We start from the raw sequence: 12,231 nt of genomic DNA, 5'->3' as shown, positions 1-12,231 counted from the left end.
GAGAGAGAGTGAGTGAGAAATGTACGAGATTTTTTGTTAAAAGCTATAAACGAAATAAAATTTTTGTTTGCACAGGATTTTACGAGGAAGAAATATTTCCTAGTTTTACTAGAGCGTTTCCCGAGGGAGTAAAAGGGAACGATCGAAACGAATCGAGTCAAATGTGTACATCGAAATAATCTCAGTTTGCTCAATGATTTACATTTCAATCGATTCACCTATCATTTTTCAGTTGACCACACTGGAGTCTTTTCCATTTTTACTGAAATGAAAAAAAAGAAAAAGAAAAAATAAATAAATAAAAATAAATAAAAACCAGTTAGACATATACGTGACCTGACAATTAGTATCTCTCCCGTGGAGTTCAGAGTTAGAATGTAGTAAATTGTTCCCTAGGGAAAACAGTGTCCATTGAGTTTTATAGGATAGGATGGATTTGTCGAGTTCGGTCGATTTAATCTTTCTTGTTTTTTTTTCGTTATTTCTCTCTTTTCTTTTTTTTTTTTTTGTTTAATTTTTTTTTCTATGTGCGATTTTTCTTTTCTGATAAACAATATTTACTCTTATTTTGCGATCATATTGATTCGATCATAGGCAAAATCGTAAGAAAACTCTTGCATTAGAAAAATAATGAAAACGCAATTTTAGTTCTTAGATTTATTCGAGGAACATATTTCTAAATTGTTTATTAAGATTATTTAACATATTCAATTTTTATCTTTTATTAAATGATTATAAATATTTCATAAATTTTATTAGTATTTCTAGGATTAAAAATCTTTTTATACCTTCTTTTTTTATTCTTTCTAAGTAAAATGAAATAAATTTTTTCACTATTATATTTATATGAATATGAGATATATTACGCCTGCATGTAGGCAACATCTTTTACATGTCGGTAATGTAGTTTGCAAGTATCATTTACCAATAAGGATTCTCATATTTTCGAGAGTAGACAACTTCATATCATGCATGAAAAGATATAGCCTATATTTAGGCGCTATGCAATTTTTATTTATAAATCATATATATACATACACTTTTTAACATAAAATTTATTTCGAAAACAATGTGGCAACAGGATTAATAATATTAATAACAAATATTCACCTTTAATACTTACCAATATTCTCAATATTATTTGAACATCCAATACATATATATATATATATATATATATATATATATATAAATTTTAGTTTGTTCATTTGATAATTTTGTTATTATTGATATATTAACAAAGCAAACAAAAACTATTCAATGTTCAAACTAATTCAATCGAATAAAACGGTCAATGATATTTTTTGTTTCTGACCATTTTACATACGAACACGATACACATACATATCCATAAAAAAATACACTTACTTTTATCTTTATCTCTCGAAATTTCTTCATTTTAATTAATACTCTCGACATCAAAAATCGATAATAGCTGCAAGGAAAAATTCGATCGATCGGTAAGGTTGAACCAACTCATTTAAATTTCAATGGACTTTCAACCTTTTTACGAATTCTCTCTTTCTCTCTCTTTCTCACACATACACACATATGCATATATACACGTAATCACCCTTGCGAAATAAAATTTGTTGATGCTAATTAGGAAGCTTTGGGAACATGGCGAGATGTGGAAATTTTTTTTCGAATATTACCCCTTACCATATAGACGAAAGTACCTACGTATTCTCTATGTTTTACGTTGAAGAAAATAAAAGGAAAAAAGGGCGGAAATTCCAAGAGTTCGGTTAAGTTCAACGAGAGGTTAACGAAATCCAATTGAGAAAATACGGATTATGCGGATCAACTTTCTTTCGATGCGAATAAAATCCGTGAAAAAGTGGTTTTATTTTGAAAATAAAAGGAAAAAAGAAAAATAAACTTCTTTTCTTAATATCGAAGTTGAAATAGAAATGAAAAAATATATATATATATATGTATATATAACAATAAAAAAAAAAAAAAACGGAAAAACAAATTATTCTCATATGAATTTATTTATTTCTTCTTTTTATACTTTTATTTTTATTTTTATACAGAATTATATATATATAAAATAAATAAAATTTATTTATATGGGAATAGAGGCTGTATATATCTATATACATCTATAAAGCTTGAAACTCAATATGAAAATGAATTATCAAGTGAAGTTATTGAAAATAGTGAAAAATAATAATAAAATAAAACCTAGTATTGTATAGGAAGAGAGAGAGAGAGAGAGACAAATAAAAAAAAAACAGAGATAGAGATAGATAAATGGAAAACAAAAAAAGAGAGAAATTGAACGATCAATTGATAGAAAATTCGATTCTTTTGCGTAATGCATCGAACGATCAAAATGAAATAAACCGTGCTGGCCTCGGCGTATTGCATGTTATTCTTTCATTACAAATTGCATTCGAAGTGAAAGCAAACAAATAGAATAGAAATGTTTCCCACGTTTTTGTTTTCCTTTTAGAGTTTACCATAAACATTAATCAAAGAACGTTAACAATAATAATGATGATGATGATAATGATGATGATGATGATGATGTCCGTACTACATACATACATACATACATATATATTTGTATATATGTATTTGTGATGCTTTTTATAAATTATTAATGGATGTAATTTTTCCATCGATTTTTTCAAAAACAAAATATACACAATTTGTAGGAAATATAAAAAAAAATGAAGAAAAAAAAAGAAAACTTAAAACTCTTCAAATTTTGTTTCGTGACTTACCTTGCTCTCTGACCGTTAGTGATTCACGTGCTAGAAATCGTAAGATTCCTACGAGTTATTTCTACTTCTTCTACTTCTTTTATCCTTTGCCTATACGATAGACAAATCGGAAAAGTTTCTTCAGGCAATCGGCGTTGGGCGATAAAAATGACGAACTTCCGAAGTTTTTTCAGATCTTTTTTTCATTTTTTTTTTTTTATTTTTCTTTCTTCTTTTCCTTTCTTGATTTTTTTCTTTCTGCATTGTAAAATCCTCGCTAGCTGATATCTATTCGTTTATTCGTTTACTTACTTTAAAAACTTGACGATCCGCTTGAAATTGTTTTCTCGATATCCCATGAATCGAAGCACAGTTTTTTTTCTTTTTTTTTTTTTTGAGAATAATCGAGATAGAACTATATATAAAAATTCGATCATAGGAAAGAATAAAAAAATAGATACCTTGTCACTTTAATTCCAATTTCTTCGCAACATTACGCAATATAAAAATATAACATAGGCATATAAATGTCCGTGCAATAAAAAATTTCCTCTTATTTTTAAATATTCATTCTTTTAAATAACGATATAGGAAGGTAACAAAATTAAAATAAAAAGAACACAATACACGTATACAATGTGAAAATAGAGAAAAAAAAAATTCCTATGAAAATCGTAATTGTGATTTTCTTCATTACCAAAACTATTGAAATTAATTTCTTTTCTCATGGTTCTTTTTGACTTAATTATTTATTTATTTATTTATTTATTTATTTATTTTCTTAAGGGTTAGGTATAAAAAGAAAAATGAGAGACGAAGAAACTCTAACCGTTCTCGTTTATTTGGTAACTCATAGATACATGTTAACGTCCGATAAACCTAGGACAAAGTAAAGCGGAATAGAACACTGCTGGAAATAACGCCGATAAATGGCAATACTTAAATATCCGATAGGCTATCTCGGACATTACGAATTACCTCGGCGTTTGAAAATCATTAGAAAAATACAAGAGTTTGCGCGCGCATTGTTCGTTCAACCGAATCCCCGTCGACGACTTGTTTCACACAACTTATTATCTGTTATTTTAATAAGATATTCACGTGTACCATTGCGTTTATTTCCGTTTCATTTCTTTCGTTTGTTTATTTATTTATTTATTTATTTATTTATTTACTTACTTACTTACTCATTTATTTATTTACTTACTCATTTACTTATCTTTTGTTTTTTTTTGTTTTTTCATTTTTTCCTTTTTTTATTTTTTTACCTTTACTTCATTCCAACCCTATATTATTCCTGCTTTCGTTCGTTCGTTCGTTCATTCATTTATTTATTCATTTAAATTAATCACGTCTACGTTGTCCAGTATTCTCACGTTGTTCGTCGAAATTATTCGTCGTACCTATCTCTTCTTTTTCTTTCCTTCTTTTTTTTTTCTTGTTCAACTTTACGTTCCCTCTCTCTCTCTCTCTACCGGTTATTTTTTTTCTGCCCCGAGAAATTTTTTCTGGCGAAAAAAAGAATTAAGAAAGAAACGCGCACGATGAATCCATTTATTTATTTTGTTTTCATCTTCTTCTTTTCTCTTCATACATTTTATTGATTTTATTCTTTCCTTTTCATTCATTCGTTATTATTAATAATGATTCATCGTGCGAACGATCTATGTACATATCAACGGTAAAAGCGATTTTTTGTTCCGTACGAAACGGTCGTCGTTCGATCATATCTTATTACTTTTTTTTTTGTTGCTTTTTTTTTCAGTATCGACGTATCTGAACTCGCGAGAGATCTTTTTCCTCCTTTTTTTTTTCTGTTCCTATATTACGATTATTATTATTATTATTATTAGTATTATTATTAATATTATTATTAGTATTATTATTAGTATTATTAGCGTTATTGTTATTATTATTATTATTATTATTATTATTATTATTATTATTATTATTATTATTTTCATTTTCTATTCTGGAAGATGACATACGGGCACGATATATGTATGTATCGATAATGACATATTGTGGCTTCTCTTCTTTCCCAATCGGTTCTTATTTTCTTTTTTTTTTTCTTCTTATTTTCTGTTCATTATTTTTTTCGTTGATATGTCTACTTAAATCTCAAAATTTTATATTATATCGTAGACGTACACACACATACATACATACATAATACATATATACATACATACGTACATACATACATATATGCACACATATTCGTTTTATTCTTTCATACAAGCACTCATACATTTGCATACTCGTGTAACAATCTTCCATGAAAGAGGAACCACTTCTATGTGTGTATCCTTTCTTCCTGTCTTTTCTTTTTTTTTTTTAATTTATACAATAAAATTAAAACTACGACATTGATAATATTAAATTATAATCTAATAATAATAATATTAATAATAACAATAATAATAATTATAATAATAGCAATTGTAATAATAATATAATAATAATAATAATAATAATAATAGTAGTAGTAATAATTATATCATTATTATAATATTTTCGACATTCATTTATTACGGTATCGCAGAATAAAATGAAACAAAAAAGAAAAGAAAAAAAAGAAGAAATAAAACAACAAGAAGGACAAAGACAAAAATGGAAGAAATAAATTAAAAAAATAGAAAAGTTCCATCTTTATATTAATCTAGTTTTCATTCGTTAATTAATTAACTAACTAATTAATTAATTAATTAATTAATTAATTAATTAATTAATTAATTAATTCGTCTACTAATTATCAGACTCACTTGTACCGTAAGAAATACGACTGATTTTTCTCTCGATCGAGTCAATCTCTTACTTTTCTTCGATGATCGATTTTCTTTTTTAAATTTTCCTTTTTTTTTTTATTAGTCAAAGTGGTTCCTAGGTTTTAATTGATAATTATTGGAAGAAGAGGAGAAAGGTGGCGGGATAGGGGGTGGGAAGAGGAGAAGGGGGTACACGACGAAAGGAAAAGAAGAGATCGCTCACGAGAGGAGGCGTTTTTGCTACTAATGCACACCGATCTTCTCTTGGCATCTTAAATTTAACTGCATTTTTAATTAAATACGAATCGTACAAAACAGCTACGAAGACGTGCCGGCTTAGTCTCATCTTTTTTCTCTTTCTTTTTTCTTTTTCTTTTTTTCTTTTCTCTTCATTTTTCCCCCTTGTTACACGCTTTGTTTGTAATTATTTGTTCTTCGTTTTTCTTTCCCTTCTTATTTTTCTTTTTCTTTCTTCTCGAGATTGAAAATCAGAGCACAAATTGATCGTGCATATCAAAGAAAAAAGAAAAGAAAAAAAAAAGAAACAGTTGGCTGGTCGATAAAAAGAGATTTGTTTCATTTTACATTTATTTAATTTGGAAATAAAGAAAAAGATAATATTACAGAAACGCGAATTGAAATTTCGTTTAATAATTATAACGTTAATAATTGATAAAATATGATTGTGATATTGATAATTTGATAATTTTAGAATTGATTTGCAAAATAATTGATTATTTAATTAACAAAGTTGAAATGATTTACGAACGATAATCATATTTATTCGTATTAATACAAATATTATCTAATTTTTAATCCTACGCTATTCGTTTATTGCTTGAAAAGAAAAAAAAAAAAGAAAAGAAAAGAAAACGTAAAGTATTGTATAGACGTATTTTTTCATAATTTAATAATTGTATAATTATATTAAATTACTTGATTATAATTTAATATCTATTAATATCATTACTTCATTGAAATTTGATTATTAATTTTATACGATTGATTTTACGATTGAAATATTATTATATCATTATCAAATAATAATAATATTATTATTATTAATATATTTCTTTTCTTTTCTTTTCTTTTCATTTCTGAAACGAAAATTTCATTAAATATGTGTATGTTCACTAAAATGTATGTGTGTGTATAGACATATATACACACATATATATGCATAACAATAAATTTGAATGTAAGGCAAATGGTTGATATGATCCAAAATGGTGGCTGGAGAATTTAGATATAAAGGGAAGAAGAAACCGAAAACGTTATCGTTTTGAAAAGATAAAACTTTTGGATCGTATGTTCTCATATAAATATCGTTTTACCGAAACGGAACACGTTATCTCGAAGGAGAAAAAGTTTTTGTCTCGACGTCCTTCTACCCACGTAAAAGGAGATCAACGAAGAAGTAAACTCTTTAAATCCTCCCCAGATGTTTGAGAACTTCTCGTACACACAATTCTTGAACTTTCTCCTTCCACGAGGAATCAAGACTCGTCTTTTCGTATTCCCCAACGATCTTTTATTTTTTTCTTTTATTATGTCGTTCCTTTATTCGATATATATGTGTGTGTACATGTTTATATTATATAATGTATTCAATATAATCGATAACAGATAAGTATGTATAAATATGAGTCAATGAAAATTAACTATGACTTTATATCAAAATAATTCATCCAAATTGTGGAATATAATAATTTTCCTTTTTTATGGAAGGATTTGTTTCCAACAAAAAAAAAAAAGGGAAAGAAGAATTGTTAATTATTTTATAATATCGATTTGATCAATGACTCTGAATTAATTATAGGATGTTGTAGAATAAATTATTTTCTGTTTTTTTTTCTCTTTTCTTTTTCATTTTTTATTTCTTTTAGGAAGTTTCGTTTTTAAAATTGAAATTAACATATCACATATATCACGAGATTTAGATCATTTTATAACGATTTATAATTGTTACAACCAATCGTGTTTCTGTTGCATTATAATTGAAAAATGCAGGATAAGTAATATATAGGATTAATCCATTTAAAAAAAAAGAATGAAAGGAAAAGAATAAAAATAAAATTATTAATTGTTAAATATTGTCATATTTTATTAAAAAAAATAATAATGTTATCGTTACACATATACACACACATACATACACACGTATATATATATTACGTTATATTATACGTAAATTATAGCTCATATTCGTTTAACGTTTCATTAAGAAGTATTTTATTTTATAAAAAAAAAAAATAATTCATTAAAATAGTGAACAAATTTTTTTTTAAAAGCGTATATAAAAATTAATCATTAATACTTGCCACCGACAATATTATTTATTAATTATACGAAAAATTGAATATATATATATATATATATATATATATATATATATATATATATATATATATGCACACACATTTTATTTTTAAATTAAATCATATGGAATTAATAAGATATAATCCGACATATTTGATAAATAAATATGAACGTCTAAGTAACTTCTATTGATATCAAAAAGCAGGGTACTAATTAAAATCGAATTTTCTTAAAAAACAAATCACCTGCAGAAAAAGATCTATTTCCAAATTTCGATTAACCGTTTCATGTATGAATCATCATTTACCTGATTGCTATTTTACATACAGATCACCATATATATATATCATCTCGAGAAGAATAAAATTCGTATTTGAATTTGGAAATCAATAAAAAAGAAAAATCGGAGATCGATGGATTAGCCGACACGTTTTTTTTTTTTCTTTCGAAACGACAATTAACCCCTTCGTCGATTAAGTCACGATTTCGATTTTAATGATTCTAACTTGACAAGATCAATTAATTATCTGTTTGTTTGTGTTTGTGTGTGTGTGTGTGTGTGTGTGTGTGAGGGAGAGGGAGAGAGAAAGAGAAAGAGAAAGAGAAAGAGAGAGAGAGAGAGAGAGAGAGAGAATCTTATCTCTTCGATTAACTTCCCCCACCACCTCTATTTTCATCACTTCGTTACGATGATCTCGAATCCGAGAAAAGAAAAAAACGGAAATAAAAAGTAAAGATAACAAAATCGACGAAGGTGTTAAAATTTTCTAAAATCGTTTCACTAAAATCTGTATCCACGTTATCGTTCGTTATTCCTTATCTTTATCTCGAAAACGAGAGAACGCTATTAACAAAAGTGCACCACGCACGACGAGAACGTTTACGATAATAATCGTCTCGATTTTTTTTTCTTTTTTTTTCTCTTTTTTCTTTTTTTTTTCTTTTCTTTTCTTTAAATTACAAAAATCGAGAACGAAAAATCCATTCATTATCAGCACGGATAAGATTCGCGTCTTAAAATAACACGAGACAAATGGGATTTTGTCGATTAATATCATCGTTATCATTATCGTTATTATTATTAATATCGTTACTATTATTATTTATTCATTTTTTATTTATTATAATTTTCTCTCCCTCTCTTTCTCTCTCTCTCTCTCTCTCTCTCTCTCTCTCTCTTTCTTTCTCTGTCTCTGTTTCTGTTTCTGTCGGTGTATATTTTATTTTTCTCTCTAACGAACTAAACTCGCGTGTCTAAAGCGAGTTTCATTTTGATGTTTTCTTTATTTCTTTATCGTTTTATCTTCTTTTCTTTTTCTTTCTTTTTTTTTCTTTAAGACGTTCTTCTTTCTCTCTCTCTCTCTCTCTCTCTCTCTCTCTCCACTTCTCACTCATTTCTTTTCTTTTTTTCTTCTATTTTTTCTTAATATCCTCGTTACAATCGTCAATTTTAGTTATCTTACTTCTTATCGTTAGGTAGATAGGTTATTTAGTTAATTAGGCGCGTTTAGAGGCGACTGAAGACAAGAACATTTCCTTTTCTTCTCTGTTCTCTTTTTCTAGAACATTAAAAAATTCATCGTCAATGTCCTCAATCATCGTCTTCTTTTTCTTTCCTTCATCCTATTTTTTCTTTTCTGTTTTTTTTTTTTTAATCTGTCTGTGTCTCTCATCTTTCATTCTTTCTTCTATTTCCTTTCTTTCTCCTTATTTCGTGCTCCTGGATCACCTACCACCATCACCACCACCATCACCATCACCATCAATAACAACAACAATAACAACAACGACATCTTTGTTATTTTTCTCATCGATATGGTCTTCATCGTTATATTTTCATGCTTCTTTTTTACGATCGCGTGGATGATTTCTAATCGATTATCTTCCTCGCTCTCTCGTATTGTATTGAGAACAGAACGAAGCGAAAGAATTTTTCTTTTCTTTTGTTCATCTTGAATTTATAAATATTGTTTCTTTTTTAATTTGTAAATATTAATTAATAAATATTCTCATACACTTTGCAAAGTATTTCAAATTTTAACGGTTGAAATTAGTTCTTCTTTTTATTTTTTGGTTTGCTTGAATTTCTTTCGTAACTTCGTTCTCTCTCTCTCTCTCTCTCTCTCTCTTTCTCTCTCTCTTTCTCTCTGTCTTTCGTATATTTTGATCGTTCAATGAAGAAATACACTAGTAACGGATCTGGTGGTGTGTGGCGGCAGGTCGGGGGCCTCAGCCGGGGCCCCCTCGTACCCCTATGCGCTCAGGCCCATTCGGTGAATCTTCGCCGATAGAAAATTGTGAAGAACGAAGACAATCGGTTTCGGACAACTTTCTAAATCCAATTCCTGCGAAAATGAAGATTTTTGTTAATTTTCTTTTCTCTCTCTCTCTCTCTTTCTCCCTTTTTTTTCATTTGTTCTTTATTCGGTATTTTTTTTTTCTTTCCTCTTCTTTTCGTAAAATGATGTCTCATCGTTTATTACAACATTGTTATTTAGTGTAACAAAATATAATGTTTTCTTTATATACATACGTAATATTACTACATACGTAATTAATATTCTTTTCTCTTTCTTCTATAATTCAATAACGAAATCGTAAGATTGAAATGTATAATAGAATTTTTCAAAAACGTTACTGTAACAACATTTTATTACGGTTCAAATTTGCTCTTTTTCTTTTTGAAAACTTTCGTTAAAGTCAATCTTTCTTAAAAAGTCCGATTCTATTTCTTTTTTTAATCATTTCTTATAATATCGAATAAGAATGAAGAATTCAATCGTCGAATTTTTAACGTTGCGTAAAACAGAAGAAAAAAAAAAGAGAAAAGAAATCAGCGACAGAGAGAAACGACTGCGAATCTAATTCTGACAAAATCCATGATATTTTCGTTCAATTAATAAAATAACTTCGAAAATTTTACTTGTTTCGCGTCAATTATAACTTTTTTAATAGAAACTAAGAAAAAGAAAAAGAAAAGGTTTTAATAAAAAAACAATTGAAAATATTAAACAGAGGGTAGGACGACAAAGGGGGGGGGGTAAGGGCGGCGACAAGTTTTTTAGTGGTTAGAAATTTTGATTGATTAGAAAAAAATACTCACAAATTCTCCATCCTCGCCGCCAAAATCGAGCCAGAGTAAACGTGCGCCATCGTCGGCAGACATTTTCAGTTTGTCGAAGGATCTCTTCCAAAGGGGAGTCGGTGGTGATCCAGGACTAACGCCATTTCCAACGACACCCCTTGTCCCTGTAGCGTACAGCGAGAATCCCTCTTCGTGATTGACGACCAACTGGCAGGCTTTACCCTGCCACGTGCATCCTGCAAAACAAAAAGAAAAGAGGAAAAAGATGAGAGAGAGAGAGAGGGGGGGGGGGGGGAGAGAGAAAAAAAAACAGAATTCATCCAGGTTCGAGCAGGTTTGCGTGATTTAAAGGATTCCCAATATTTTTCGATCACTTCGGAACAAATCGTTCAAATTGTTAAAAAAAAAGAAAAAAGAAAAAATGAGAAAAAGAAAAAAAGAATAAAAATCGTTCGTAGATTTGTCCTATTAATTACTTGTATCATATAATTCGTTGGTGTAACGTTTATCGTATATAGAAATTCATTTTTGATTATTTTCATCTTTGTCTTTGATATATTTTTGTTTTTGTTTCTTCTTCGTTCTTTTTTTTTTTATCGTTAGAATTTTAAAAGTTATATTTTTGAAAGATACGCAGTGTATTCATCTATTTAGAGAAATTAATATTGTGATTATTTTTATTCGAGCATCGGATTCTTTTAATTATATATTATATATCGATTATTTGTATTTTATATTTTCGTTAGGATTTACAAACTGTTTTCTAATGAGTTGTATTCATTTATTTATGCAAATTAATTCGTTCTTTTTACTTATTTCCCTTCCAATTTCTGATATTTCTAATTATATTTTGATTATCTTTAGTTGCGTTAAAAGTTGCAATCACGTTTTTAACGAACTATGTTAATTAATTTGTAAATATTCGTTTATTAATTATATCCATTTTAATTCCAAATATATTTCTTATTATTTTTCTTCATTATCTCTATTTCCGTTAAACAAATTTCTAATAAAATAAACTAATTAAGGAACATATTTAATCGTAAATTAATGTGATCGTATTTTGTAAATCTAAAAAGAAGAAAATAAATAAATTAAACGTACAGAAACAAACGATAAAATAAAATGAATATTAATGAAAACGTAAATCATAATGAATACGTTATGTAGTAAACGAAAAGAAAAAAAAAGAAAGGTCTTATGGAAAAAAAAAAAATAAATAAAAGTAAGTTTATATTTAAAGCACCATGCTCTTATTCTGACGGTTATATCATGCGAACGAGACTTGTCATTTTCACTCAAGGGATTAAGAGACTATATAGTTGGAATGGGTATTCATGTTATT

At 27.7% G+C, this 12,231-nt stretch overlaps 1 protein-coding gene across 3 annotated transcripts in view; it reads right to left on the bottom strand.

Moving 5' to 3' along the window:
- Positions 1 to 3,532: 3,532 nt before the first annotated feature.
- The window catches only part of LOC127068512 (beta-1-syntrophin), a 543,308-nt gene continuing 534,609 nt past the window's right edge, over positions 3,533 to 12,231 (bottom strand). For all 3 annotated transcript variants that reach the window (XM_051004783.1, XM_051004784.1, XM_051004785.1), the window contains 2 exons: positions 10,905 to 11,122; positions 3,533 to 10,146 (listed from right to left, as the gene is read on the bottom strand). In XM_051004783.1, the coding sequence (XP_050860740.1) occupies positions 10,054 to 10,146; positions 10,905 to 11,122 (311 nt within the window). In that variant the 3' untranslated portion in view covers positions 3,533 to 10,053. The remainder of the gene's footprint in view (positions 10,147 to 10,904; positions 11,123 to 12,231) is intronic.

This window comes from Vespula vulgaris, chromosome 13, assembly GCF_905475345.1.
Source record: "Vespula vulgaris chromosome 13, iyVesVulg1.1, whole genome shotgun sequence".
Lineage (NCBI taxonomy): Eukaryota > Metazoa > Arthropoda > Insecta > Hymenoptera > Vespidae > Vespula > Vespula vulgaris.
Note: the sequence above shows the minus strand (reverse complement) of the source record. Positions and strands in the feature narration are given on the sequence as shown.